The sequence below is a fragment of the Felis catus genome, assembly GCF_018350175.1.
Source record: "Felis catus isolate Fca126 chromosome F1 unlocalized genomic scaffold, F.catus_Fca126_mat1.0 chrF1_random_Un_scaffold_34, whole genome shotgun sequence".
NCBI classification, from domain to species: Eukaryota; Metazoa; Chordata; class Mammalia; order Carnivora; family Felidae; genus Felis; species Felis catus.
Window position 1 is genome coordinate 53,171 of NW_025408522.1, and position 13,226 is coordinate 66,396.

At 43.8% G+C, this 13,226-nt stretch overlaps 2 protein-coding genes across 14 annotated transcripts in view; one reads left to right on the forward strand and one right to left on the reverse strand.

Annotated features, from left to right (window-relative positions):
- Positions 1-13,226, reverse strand: part of LOC109496868 (ankyrin repeat domain-containing protein 26-like) — a 243,408-nt gene that overhangs the window by 24,563 nt on the left and 205,619 nt on the right. For 11 of the 13 annotated variants that reach the window (XM_045051605.1, XM_045051610.1, XM_045051609.1 and 8 more), the window contains one exon: positions 12,507-12,749. The exons of the other annotated variants lie outside the window; for them this stretch is intronic. In XM_045051605.1, the coding sequence (XP_044907540.1) occupies positions 12,730-12,749 (20 nt within the window). In that variant the 3' untranslated portion in view covers positions 12,507-12,729. Of the gene's footprint in view, positions 1-12,506; positions 12,750-13,226 lie in introns of those variants that run through there. 13 annotated transcript variants of the gene reach the window in all.
- LOC123383644 (protein FAM117B-like) overlaps positions 1-13,226 on the forward strand; it is a 29,817-nt gene that overhangs the window by 10,690 nt on the left and 5,901 nt on the right. Inside the window, exon 4 of the mRNA XM_045051624.1 lies at positions 5,886-5,932. Within this exon, the coding sequence (XP_044907559.1) occupies positions 5,886-5,932 (47 nt within the window). The remainder of the gene's footprint in view (positions 1-5,885; positions 5,933-13,226) is intronic.

Sequence of the window (13,226 nt, forward strand, 5' to 3'; positions counted from 1 at the left end):
AGCTCGCTGCTGCCTGACCTGGGGCTAGTCCTGTCCCCTCTCCAAACCTCAGTTTCCCCCTCTGTGAAATGGTCACGTGAGGGTGAGACAAGATGGAGCGCTTCACCTGGTGCTCAGGCTCTCCCAGCAAGCTTAGTGGCATTGCTAAAGCCTGGACCCTGGCCACTTGACTCCTGAATGACTCTGTCCCCTTGTGGTGACGGTCTGTTCACTGCTGTTCCTTTCTCTTCTTTCTCACACTCAGTGGGACATTTGGGCACTTGCGGCCCTTTTCCGGAATGCTCTCGGGATCTAGCAGAGGGAAAAGACTAATCAGAGGAGCAAGAACAGACTGGCGGCTCCATATGAAGGAGCAGGCCCCAGTGCCTACAGCCCTGCATGGTGCCCTGTGCCATTTGGTGAATGCTTCTTGAGTGTCCCCCGGTGGAGATGGTCGGGTCCTGAGCCGAGGGCGCCACGGCCCCTCGAAGGCAGGGGTGGGCAGAGTTGGATTGGGAAGGGAAAAGAGAAAGGGCTCTATGTTCCAGCTCCACAGAGGCTCCCCAGGTGCACCTGCTCCAGGCCACCTCTCCTGAAGGAGGTGGAAGACCTTGCTTGGGCTCCCAGAGAGCCGGAGCTGTAGGATCCCCGTGAGGCAGTGTTACCAGCCCCGCTTTTCTGCCTCCAAGAGAGTAGGATTCCAGAGGTGGGGGCGGGGGGCAGAGCCAGGGTCCCAGCCCATCCTTTGAGCCAGCAGCAGCCGGGCATGGTGCCAGGCACTGATGGGGTGAACCAGCGGTGAACTGAGCACCCAGGGGTGAACTGATATCCCTTCCTGTTTCCCCTCCTTCCTTGCCGGGTCTCCTCTGGACCATCAGCCATCCTGCTCAGAGCGCTTTGAAGGCTGGAGCCCTTCCCCGTGTCTCCGCTCTCCACCACTTCCCTCCCATTGTGGGGGACCCGTTGAGTTCCTGTACATGAGCCACCTCATCGGGGTGTGCCTTGCCCAGGCAGGACTAGACTTTTTCCAACCCCAGACCAGTTGTGAGAGCCCAGCAGCACTGACTGCAGCTGCAGGTGTGTGGATTTGGGGGCGGAGGGGGGCTGTCGTCAGCACCTCCTTTGCATCAGGCTCTGTGCTGGGGTCCCAGGAGAGTTGGTCAGCACCGTCCAGTGTAGGGTGAGGAGCCCTGTGGGGCAGGCCAGGGGTGAGGCAGCTCAGTCCTTCCTCAGTCTGGGGGAATTGCAGTTCAGCTGAGCCTACCTTGGCAGGGAGTGAAAGATTACACAGAAACTTGGAGCCTATTAGAGGATTTGGACTTTATCCTGGGAGCAGGTGTTCCAAGCTGAGAGGGACAACATCAGATGTGGCTTTTGCTAGGCTCGTGGGGCTCAAGCCAGGAGCCCCTTCCCTGGCAAGGCTGCTGCTGTTGTCCAGGTGAGCATGGATGGTGGCGCAGGCAGTGTGGGACAGTGGCACAGGGGGCCGGGTGGGACGATGAGTACCTGGGCATCGAAGAGATGTGCCTGGCAATGGGGAGCTCGAGGTCAGCGAGAGGCCAGATTCAGGATAACTGCCGGGCTCCTGGCCTGGGAGACTGGGTGGATGGTCACATCTCGGGTTATCAGCTCAGGTTTTGGGAACCACTATTTGAGCGAGTTCTTTGTGCCTGGTTTTGCGGCGGAGGTTCCCAGGCAGGATGGGAGACAACTCTGAGCCCAGACCTCTGCCCTCTAGCTTGGCCCAGACCCTGCCGGGTCTGCTCGTCTCTCTCCCTTCACCCTACAGCACTTTAGCCTCTTGAGTGCACGGCTGTACCTCGCAACTCTGCCCTGTACACATGAGGGAGCGCCACTCCACTCCCGCTACCTGGGTACATGGGGACCGCCCTCTGCACTGGCTCACAGCCGACCCTGTGCCTTGATGTGTCTCATCCACTCGCTGTGCAAGGGCATCTCCCCCAGGCCACAAGGCACAGCTCCTGTAACAAAGCCTCTCCGCACTATAGCTTGAATCTGTCACCCTCCTGGCCCTGTGCTAGAGCAGGCTCCAAGAGGACAGAAGAGGGCTGGGGCCCACCCTCCCCTCCCCTCCCCCACCTCAGGCCTGTGGGCTAGAGATGGAGCTGGAGCTCCCTGCTGAAGTGGCCCTTTGTACATTGTCCCCCTGGAGGATGGGGGAGCCTGGTGGGAAGGGCTGGCACTGCCCGACACCATGTGCTGATCTCAGGGGCACTGAGGATCCAGGTGGGGAGTGCGGGGAGTCGGCGGGGGGGGTTCACTGGGCCTGGGATCAGGGGAGAACCCCCTGCCATGTATGGGCTCACACTGACCGGGCCTGCCACCCCACACTAGAGGGTACTTATCACTCAGAGTCTGTCATCACTTCTCAGGCAAAGTGTGTCATCACACACCAGTTGTTTAGGGAGCGTCTGCTCCTGGCCAGGCTTTGTTCTAGGGGGTGGGGCTCCACTGTGACCTGTGACCAGTGACTGAGGCTTGCAGGCTTAAGATGACCCTGCTCTCCTGTTGAGATTCTGAGCACCAGGGTGTGGGTGGGGGAGACAGACCACGAACAGGTAAACAAGGAGACGGCTAGCTTCCGCTGTGAGTGCTGGGGAGCAGAAAACATGGGCAGGGGACAGACGCTGTAGCTGGAGGGCCAGGAGGGCCCCTCTGAGCAGGCAGCCACATTCCAGGCCTAGGAGCAGCCAGTGGGAGGACCCTGAGACGAAAGGTGGGGACTGTGACTGGAGCCTAGTGGACGAGGGCAGCGAGGGCTGCAAAGATTCGAGGACCAGATTGGCGGTGTCTGTGGGCCCAGAGAGGAGTTTGGATTTCATTCTGAGGGAGACTAGTGTGCGATCATGTCGAGGGCAGGGTCTTGTGGGAGGAGGTTTGGTGGGGTGGGGGGAGGGGAGACGTGCCCTGGTGGGGACTTTGCAGTGACAGAATTTGTGGGGCTCAGTGCCAAATGAAAATATAGTCCCCGAGGGGCACCTGGGTGTCTCAGTGGTTTAAGCATACGACTCTTGATTTCTGCTCAGGTCAGGAGTCCAGGGTTATGGGATTGAGCCCTGCGTCTGGCTCTGCATCGAGCCTGGAGCTTTTTTGAGATTCTCTCTCTCTTTATTTGCCGCCCCCCCCCCCACTCTTGTGTGCGCTCTCTGTCTCTCTCTCTCTCTCTCTCTGTCTCTCTCTCTCTCTCTCTCTCTCTCTCTCTCTATCTCTCTCCCAAATAAAATAAAATAGAGGCACCTGGCTGGCTCACTTGGTTGACCACTTCAGCTCAGGTCAGGATATCGAAGTTCGTGGGTTTGAGCTCTGTGTCAGCCTCTGTGCTGACAGCTCAGAGTCTGGAGTCTGCTTCAGATTCCACATTTCCCTCTCTCTCTGCCCCTCCCCTGCTCACGCTCGGTCTCTCTCTCTCAAAAATAAACATAAAAAAATAAAATAATGAAAAGAAAAAAACGAATGAAATCACAACTATATTCAGTTAATCTGAGAAATGCAAAGTTTGTGTAACATGAGCAAATGATGTAATTCCCCACATTAACAAATACTTTATTTTTTTATTTTTACTTTTTTAATTTAATTTTTTATTTCTCAGAATTTACATCCCAAATAGTTAGCATAGAGTGAAGCAATGATTTCAGGAGTAGATTCCTTAGTGCCCTTGACCATTTAGCCCATCCCCCCTCCCACTACCCCTCCAGCAACCCTTAGTTTGTTCTCCATATTTGTGAGTCTCTTCTGTTTTGTACCCCTCCCTGTTTTTATATTATGTTTGTTTCCCTTCCCTTATGTTCATCTGTTTTGTCTCTTACAGTCCTCATACGAGTGAAGTCATATGATTTTTGTCTTTCTCTGACTGACTAATTTCACTTAACATATTACCCTCCAGTTCCATCCATGTAGTTGCAAATGTCAAGATTTCATTCTTTTTGATTGCCGAGTGATATTCCATTGTATCTAGATACCACATCTTCTTTATCCATTCATTCATCGATGGACATTTGGGCTCTTTTGCATACTTTGGCTATTGTTGATAGTGCTGCTATATACATGGGGTGCATGTGTCCCATCTAAACAGCACACCTGTATCTCGTGGATAAATTCTTAGTGGTGCAATTGCTGGGTCGTAGGGTAGTTCTATTTTTAGTTTTTTGAGGAAACTCCATACTGTTTTCCAGAGTGGCTGCACCAGCTTGCATTGCCACCAACAATGCAAAAGAGATCCTCCTTCTCCTTCTCCACATCCTCGCCAACATCTGTTGTTGCCTGAGTTGTTCATGTGAGCCATTCTGACAGGCAGAAGGGGTTAGCTCAGTGTGGTTTTTATTTTTATTTCCCTGATGATGAGTGATGTGGAACATTTTTTCATGTGTCAGTTGGCCATCTGGATGTCTTCTTTGGAGAAGTGTCTATTCATGTCTTTTGCCCATTTCTTCACTGGATTATTTGTTGTTTGGGTGGTTGAGTTTGAGAAGTTCTTTGTAGATTTTGGATACTAACCCTTTATCTGATATGTCATTTGCAAATACCTTCTCCCATTCTGTCAGTTGCCTTTTCGTTTTTCTAATTGTTTCCTTCGCTGTACAGAAGCCTTTTTGTCTGATGAAGTCCCACTAGTTCATTTTTGCTTTTGTTTCCCTTGCCTCCAGAGACGTGTTGAATAAGAAGTTGCTGTGGCCAAGATCAAAGAGGTTTTTGCCTGCTTTCTCCTTGAGGATTTTGATGGCGTCCTGTCTTGCATTGAGGTCTTCCATCCATTTTGAGTTTATTTTTGTGTAAGAAAGGTGTAAGGAAGTGGTCCAGGTTCATTCTTCTGCATGTTGCTGTCCAGTTTCCCAGCACCGCTTGCTCAGGAGACTCTCTTTATGCCATTGGATATTCTTTCTTACTCTGTGAAAGATTAGTTGGCCATACGTTTGTGGGTCCATGTCTGGGTTCTCTATTCTGTTCCATTGATCTGAGTGTCTGTTCTAGTGCCAGTACCATATTGTCTTGATGATTACAGCTTTGTAGTATAGGTTGAAGTCTGGGATTATGATGCCTCCTGCTTTGGTTTTCTTTTTCAAGATTGCTTTGGCTCTTTGGGGCCTTTTCTGGTTCCATACACATTTTAGGATTATATGTTCTAGCTCTGTGAAGAATGCTGGTGTTACTTTGATAGGGATTGCATTGAATATGTAGATTGCTTTGGGTAGTATCGACATTTTAACAATATTTGTTCTTCCTATCCAGGAGCATGGGATCTTTTTGCCATTTTTTTGTGTCTTCTTCAATTTCTTTCATAAGCTTTCTGTGGTTTTCAGTATATACATTTTTCACCTCTTTGGTTAGATTTATTCCTAGGTATTTTGTGGCTTTTTGTGCAACTGTAAATGGGATCGATTTCTTGATTTCTCTTTCTGTTGCTTCATGTTGGTGTATAGGAATGCGATTTCTGCGCATTGATTTCATATCCTGCAAGTTTACTGAATTCAGGAATCCATTCTAGCAGTTTTGTGTGGCATCTTTCGGGTTTTCCATATAGAGCATCGTGTCATCTGCAAAGAGGGAAAGTTTGACCTCCTCCTGGCTGATTTGGATGCCTTTTATTTCTTTGTGTTGTCTGATTGCAGAGGCTAAGACTCCCAATACTATGTTGAGTAACAGTAGTGAGAGTGGACATCCCTGTCTTGTTCCTGACCTTAGAGGGGAAACTCCCATTTTTCCCCACTGAGGATGATATTAGCATTATGATCTAGAGGTATGCTCCTTCTCTCCCGACTTTCTTGAGGCTTTTTATCAAGAAAGGATGCTGTATTTTGTCAAATGCTTTCTCTGCATCCATTGAGAGGGTTATATGGTTCTTGCCCTTTCTTTTATTGATGTGATGAATCACGTTAATTGTTTTGCAGATATGGAACCTGCCCCGCATCCGAGTTATAAATCCCGCTTGGTCGTGGTGAGTAATACTTTTCATGTATTGTTGGATCCGGTTGGCTAATATCTTGTTGAGAATTTTTGAATCCATGTTCCTCAGGGAAAGTTGTCTACAGTTCTCCTTTGTAGTGGGGTCTCTGACTGGTTTTGGAATCAAGGTAATGCTGGCTTCATAGAGAGTTTGCAAGCTTTCCTTCCATTTTTATGTTTTGGAACAGTTTCAAGAAATAGGTGCTAACTCTTCCTTATATGTTTGGTAGAATTCCCACCTGGAAAGCCATCCGGCCCTGGACTCTTGTTTTTTGGCAGATTTTTGATTACTAATTCGATGTCCTTACTGGTTATGGGTCTGTTCAAATTTTCTATTTCTTCCTGTTTCAGTGTTGGTAGTGTATATGTTTCTAGGAATTTGTCCATTTCTTCCAGATGACCCAATTTATTGGCATGTAATTGCTCATACTATTCTCTTATTATTGTTTTTATTTCTGCTGTGTTGGTTGTGATCTCTCCTCTTTCATTCTTGATTTTACTTATTTCGGTCCTTTCCTTTTTTCTTCTTTGACCAGACTGGCTAGTGGTTTATCAATTTTGTTAATTCTTTCAAGGCACCAGATTCTGGCTTGATTGATCTGTTCTACTGGTATTTTTCTGTTTTTTGTTTGTTTGTTTGTTTGTTTGTTTCGATAGCATTAATTTCTGCTGTAATCTTTATTATTTCCTGCCTTCTGCTGGTTTGGGTTTTATTTGCTGTTCTTTTTCCAGCTCCTTAAGGCGTAAGGTTAGGTTGTGTATCTGAGATCTTTCTTCCTTCTTTAGGAAGGCCTGGATTGCTATATATTTTCCTCTTATAACCGACTTTGTTGTGTCCCAGTGGTTTTGGGTTGTGGTGTTATCCCTTTCATTGACATCCATATATTTTTCCATTTCCTCTTTCACTGCTTGGTGGGCCCATTCATTCTTTAGTAGGATGTTCTTCAGTCTCCAAGTATGTGTTACCTTTCCCAATATTTTCTTGTGGTTGATTTCGAGTTTCATAGTGTTGTGGTCTGAAAATATGCACGGTATGATCTCAATCTTTTTGTACTTACTTAGGGCTGATTTATGTCCCAGTATATGGTCTATTCTGGAGAATGGTCTATGTGCACTGGAGAAGAAAGTATATTCTGCTGGTTTAGGATGAAATGTTCTGAACATATCTGTTAAGTCCATCTGGTCCAGTGTGTCATTCAAAGCCATTGTTCCCTTGTTGATTTTTTTTTTTTGATTAGATGATCTGTCCATTGCTGTGAGTGGGGTGTTGAAGTCTCCTACTATTATGGTATTACTATCGATGACTTTCTTTATGTTTGTGATTAATGATTTACATATTTGGGTGCTGTCACATTTGGCGCATAAATATTTACAATTGTTAGGTCTTCTTGGTGGATAGACACCTTGATTATGACATAATGCCCTTCTGCATCCCTTGATGCAGTCTTTATTTTAAAGTCTAGATTATCTGATATAAGTATGGCTATTCTACCTTTCTTTGGTTGACCATTAGCATGATAGATGGTTCTCCATCCCCTTATTTTCAATCTGAAGGTGTCTTTAGGTCTAAACTAGGTCTCCTGTAAACAGCAAATAGATGGACCTTGTTTTCTTATCCAATCTGTTACCCTATGCTTTTTGATTGGAGCATTGACGCCACTGACATTTAGAGTGAGTACTGAAAGATATGAATTTATTGCCATTATGATGCTTGTACACTTGGAGTTTCTGGTGGTGTTCTCTGCTTTCTAATCTTCGTTGCTTTTGGTATATATATATATATATATATATATGTATATGTATATATGTGTGTATGTATATATATTTTTTTTTCAACTTTTCTTCCCTCAGAACGTCCCCCTTAAAATTTCTTGCAGGGCTGGTGTAGTGGTCACAAATTCCTTTAATTTTTGTTTATCTGGGAAACTTTTTCTCTCTCCTATTTTGAGTGACAGCCTTGCTGGATAAAGAATTCTTGGCTGCATTTATTTTTTTTACTTTATTTATTTAATGTTTATTTATTTTTGACAAAGAGAGAGAGAGACAGAGACAGAGACAGTGAGACAGAGCATGAGCAGAGGAGGGGCAGAGAGAGAGGGAGACACTGAATCTGAAGCAGGCTCCAGGCTCTGAGCTGTCAGCACAGAGCCCGACATGGGGCTCGAACTCACATACCGCAATATCATGACAAGAGCCAAAATCGGACGCCTAACCGACTGAGCCACCCAGGCGCCCCTGCATATTTTTCTGATTCAGCACACTGAATATATCCTGCCACTGCTTTTGGCCTGCCAAGTTTCTGTGGATAGGTCTGCTGCAAACCTGATCTCTCTTCCCTTTTAGGTCAGGGAACTTTTTTTTTTTTTTTCCCTTGCTGCTTTCATGATTCTCTCCTTGCCTGAGTATTTTGTGAATTTGACTATGATATGCCTTGTTGATGGTCGGTTTTTGCTGAATCTAATGGGGGGTCCTCTGTGCTTCCTGGATTTTGATGTCTGTGTCTTTCCCCAGGTTTCGTAAATGTTTTCCGCTATGATTTGCTCACATAACCCTAATACACCTATATCTCTCTCTTCCACTTCTGGGACCCCTATGATTCTGCTGTGGTTCCTTTTTAATGAGTCACTGGTTTCTCTAATGCTTAAATCGTGCTCTTTTGCCTTAATCTCCCTCTTTTTTTTCTGCTTCGTTATTCTCTATAAGTTTGTCCTCTATATCGCGGATTCTCTGTTCTGCCTTGTCCATCATTGCCGCCACTGCATCCATCCGTGATTGCAGCTCAGTTATAGTATCTTTAATTTCATTCTGGCTATTTTTTACTTGTTTTATCTCTGCAGAAAGGGATTCTAATCTATTTTCGACCCCAGCTAATATTCTTATTATTGTGATTTTAAAGTCTGGTTCAGACATCTTGCTTGTATCTGTGTTGGTCAAATCCCTGGCTGTCGTTTCTTCATGCTCTTTCTTTCGGGGTAAATTTCTGCTGAATTCTGTGGTTCAGGTTGTGCAGATTGTTGAGTTACTCTGATCAGTGTTCTAGGTGTGTAGGATGGTTTCGTGTTGGCCTGGCTATATTTCATGGATGAGAGACACACACAAAACTTCCGTGCTCTTCCGCCATCTTGGCCCCTCCCTCCATTCACAAATATTTTAAAAACTTATCTCAGGGTACCTGGGTAGCTCAGTCGGTTAAGCATCCAACTTAGGCTCAGGTCATGATCTCACAGTATGTGTGTTTAAGCACCATGTGGGGTTCTCATTGGGCTCGCCACTGTCAGCACAGAGTTTGCTTCAGATTCTGTCTCCCTCTCTCTCTGCCCCTCCCCTGCTGGCTTGCTTGGTCTCTCTCAAAAATAAACAGTTAAAAAAATTATCTCAATAGATGTGAAATAAACATCTTTTCACATTCAATATGCATTCATGACAGAACTTAGAAAACTAGTATTATAAGGGAACTTCCTTAATATACTTGCAGCAGAAAGACCCTAAGTGACCCCATAATATCTGCCCTTGAGTATTGTCACCTTTTCTTTATAATTATTTTCTCTTAAGATCTGTGACTTGACTCTAGCTTTTAGAATATGGCAAATGTAAAGGAATGTTGCAGACATAATTCAGTTAATTCAGAGTCAATCAAAAGAGGATCATGCTAGGCAAACCTGATATAATCATGTGAATACACTTCAAGGAGGACTGAGCCTTCTCTGAAGTGACATTCTCCTTGCTGGCCTCCTAAACTAAGCGGCCGTATTGAGGAAATCTATGTGGCCAAGAACAAGGAACAGCCTTGCTCTAGGCTGAATATTTGTGTCCCCACTCACCCAAATTCATGTGTTAACTCTTAATGTTCAACGTGATAGTATTTAGAAGTGGGGGATTTGGGAAATGATGAAGTCACGAAGGTGGAGCCCTCATGAATGGGATTAGTGCCCTTATAAAGGAGGGCTGTGAGAGCTCCCTTGGCCCTGCGCCAAGCAGGAAGACCAGCGTCCATGAACCAGGAAGCAGGCCGTCGCTGTACACTGAATCTGCCAGTGCCTTCATTTTGGACTTCCCAGCCTCCAGAAGAGTGAAAAATAAAACTTTTTTTCATAAGCCTATGGTATTTTGTTAGAGCAGCCCAAAAGGACTAAGACAAGTGTCTGGGAATGCTTAGGACCTAAGCGTCCAACTAGCCAACAATTAGCAAAGAGCTGTGGAAATGAGTCCAGTCATACAGTCACAAGGAAATTCTCTTAAAAACAAACTCAATGGGCTTGGAAGCAGATTCTTCCCCGTTGAAGCGCCCAAAAGGGGAAGCACAGTCTAGCGGACACCTTGGCTGCAGCCTTGTGAGAACCTGAACAAAGGACTCAGCTAAGCCATTGCTTAGCTTCTGACCCATAAAAATGTGAGATAAATGCGTGTGGCTTTAAGACACTGTGTTGATGGTGATCTGTTGTAAACGGCAAGAGCAAACTAAGAGACTAATAAAAGACATACACTTTTAAAAACCCCACTATCTACATAGTTACAGAAAACTACTTTTACATGTTGCAATTTCAAGAAGACATGAACGCTCACTAGCCTCACATTTACTCAACGTCATTCTTGTAGTAGGAAGGAAAAAAAATGAAAGCTCTAGGAATTGGAAAAAAATGCCACTATTTATAGATTATATGTCACTGCATGTACCAAATCCAAAAGAATCTGCAGACAAAACACCTGACTAAGAAACAACATATTGTGGGGAATAAGCTTAGACAATTAAAAGACTAGTTCTTTGGAAAAATCAGTATAAGAAATTTCTTTCCTTACAAACTGTTGGCCGATTCGATGCAATTCCAATGAGAAACGGCTTTGGAGAGCTTGCCAAGTTGATTATAAAAGACCTGTGGAGCCCTTCCTTCCTTTCCTCTTTATCATCCCCAACATTTTAGTTCCCAGTCCTAGAAACAGGCATGGAGTTGTGGGGGTCCAGAGTGAGGTGTTGGAGCTTAGACTGGGGAAGGCATTACGTTTAGGACAGTCACCCTGCACAGTGTTGGAGCTCAAGTGAGAGCATCCCTGAAAGGTGAATGGTATAGAATAATGAAGTATCACAGACTGAACAGGGTAGGGAGGCATCTGCACAGGGGAAGAATAGCCCAGCATGGGTTTTCAGAACCTGCAGGGGGGCAAGTCATCTGCAGAAGAGGTGGCCTGGCACAGGGAGTCTGAGAAAGGAGATATTTACATATCTCAAAGTACTTCCCCATAAAATACTAAATAATTGGAAAGTGGAAAGTTAACATTCCAGGCGAGAAACCTGGCAGATACTACCTCCGGTGGCCAACATTAACATCACCAGTATGGGGACAATTCAAAATTGTAGGTCACATGATAGGATGCAAAGTGTAGGTTGTAGTGGATACTCTTGCTAAACATGTATGGTCTGAATTTTACCATAAGGAAACCTAAGAAAAATCCACATTGAAAGACATTCCACATTACTGGAATTCAGTCGTCAAAAGGTTAAAAGTCATGAAAGTCAAGGAAAGACAAAGGAAGTGTTCTAGAGTGAAAGAGACTAAAACGTACAACTGAATTCAATACATGCATCTGAACAGGACCTTCCTTGGTATAACGTATACTACAGATAAGTGACCAAACTTAAAAAGAATTATGAGGAATAAATGATAGAATTATACTGAACATTTGAACAAAAGAGTTTTAATGGGTGCACTTACTACACACAGATTTTTTTTTTTTTCCAGTACTGGAAATGTATTTTCTTTCATAATTTTCTTCATGGTATTTTTTTCTGTAGCTTACTTTATTTTAAGAATAGAGTATGATACATATAAAAAGATTATTGGTAGTAGTAGTGGTTAAGTCTTTGGGGGTCAAAAGTTGTTCATGGCTTTTTGACTGTGGGGGGCGGGGTCAGAGCCCTTAACCCCATTGTTTAAGACTCGAGTGTATTAGAGTTAATGTTCTTATTGTGAAGGTTGTATGGTAGTTATGTGGAATGTACTGACTTGTAGGATTTAAATGCTTAAGGAATCAGGCATCCCATTAGCAGTTTACTTGCAAATGGCTCTAGGGCGGGGGTGGGGGGGTTCTTTTTTTTTTTCTAATTTTTCTTTTCTCTAACTTTGTTTCTAAAAAGCAATTCAAAAGTAAATAAATAAATAAATAGAAAAAGGTGAAAAGCCTTAGGCACATCTTATTTCTCCATGTGGAAAGATCTACGAATCAGTGTTTACAATTAAAATTATAGATAGGTTCTATGGCACTATAAAAAAATTGTAATATGTATAAACATTGGCAATAGCCATAGCAGGAATACATCAAAATAATGTCTAAATCTTTAGGCCCACATATAGTCATAAAAATTGGAAAATACAAAAAGCCATCCATGAACACTACTGAAGTGTTAATGACAACTTGGTTGTTTGGGTGCTGTTCAAACCGCTGGTAGTGGAGCAGTCTGATGTATGTAAAACCCTCTAGTGCTGGTTTCCACGTACAAAATGTGCTTAAAAGTTAATGAGATGCCAAGAAACATAGTTTAAAATATTATAAAGATTTTCATTACACACATATGATACAAAAACATTTTCCTTTAATCAAGACTTTGCCATATAGTGTGTTCAATTGGGAAACAATGAAAATGTTTGGTAAGCACCCAGTAAATTTTTTTCTATTTATTTTTCAAATCATATAATTTTTCTTCAAAAGCTGTATATATTCTCGTGACGCTTTCCATACTGGATCTTGATTTAGAATTGAATCATCAGTAGATACTAAAGGAGTTCTACAGGATGCTCATTCAAATTCGGTAGCAGCTGAAAAGGAAAAGAAAGAATTATCTTCTTTCTCCAAAATAATTTTCACTACAACTGATTTAAAAAAAAAAAGAAGAAAAGGAAAGAAAGAGAAAAGAAAAAAGAAAAAGAAAAAAAGAAAGTTGGGGCCTTTATGAGTGTTAAGAAAAATGAAAAATACCTACGTACAACTGCAATATGAAACCCAAGGTTAGTATTAAATATATTTTGCTCAGGGTTGCACATTGAACTAATTGCTATTGTGGATAAATATCAGAGTTTCTGGTTTTTTCATTACAAGGTGAAATTACAAGATGAGGACACAGTCCACCCTGAACAATCATAAACTATAAACGGAAAAATCAAACAGGCATTTCCAAACAGAGCCAAGTATACAGATGTAAGTGACAGGTATAAAACACAGCAATACTGGAACATACGGAAGGGACATCCCAGTTTTGTGTCAATATTGTCTGCTCTTTGGTGAAGGTGATATGT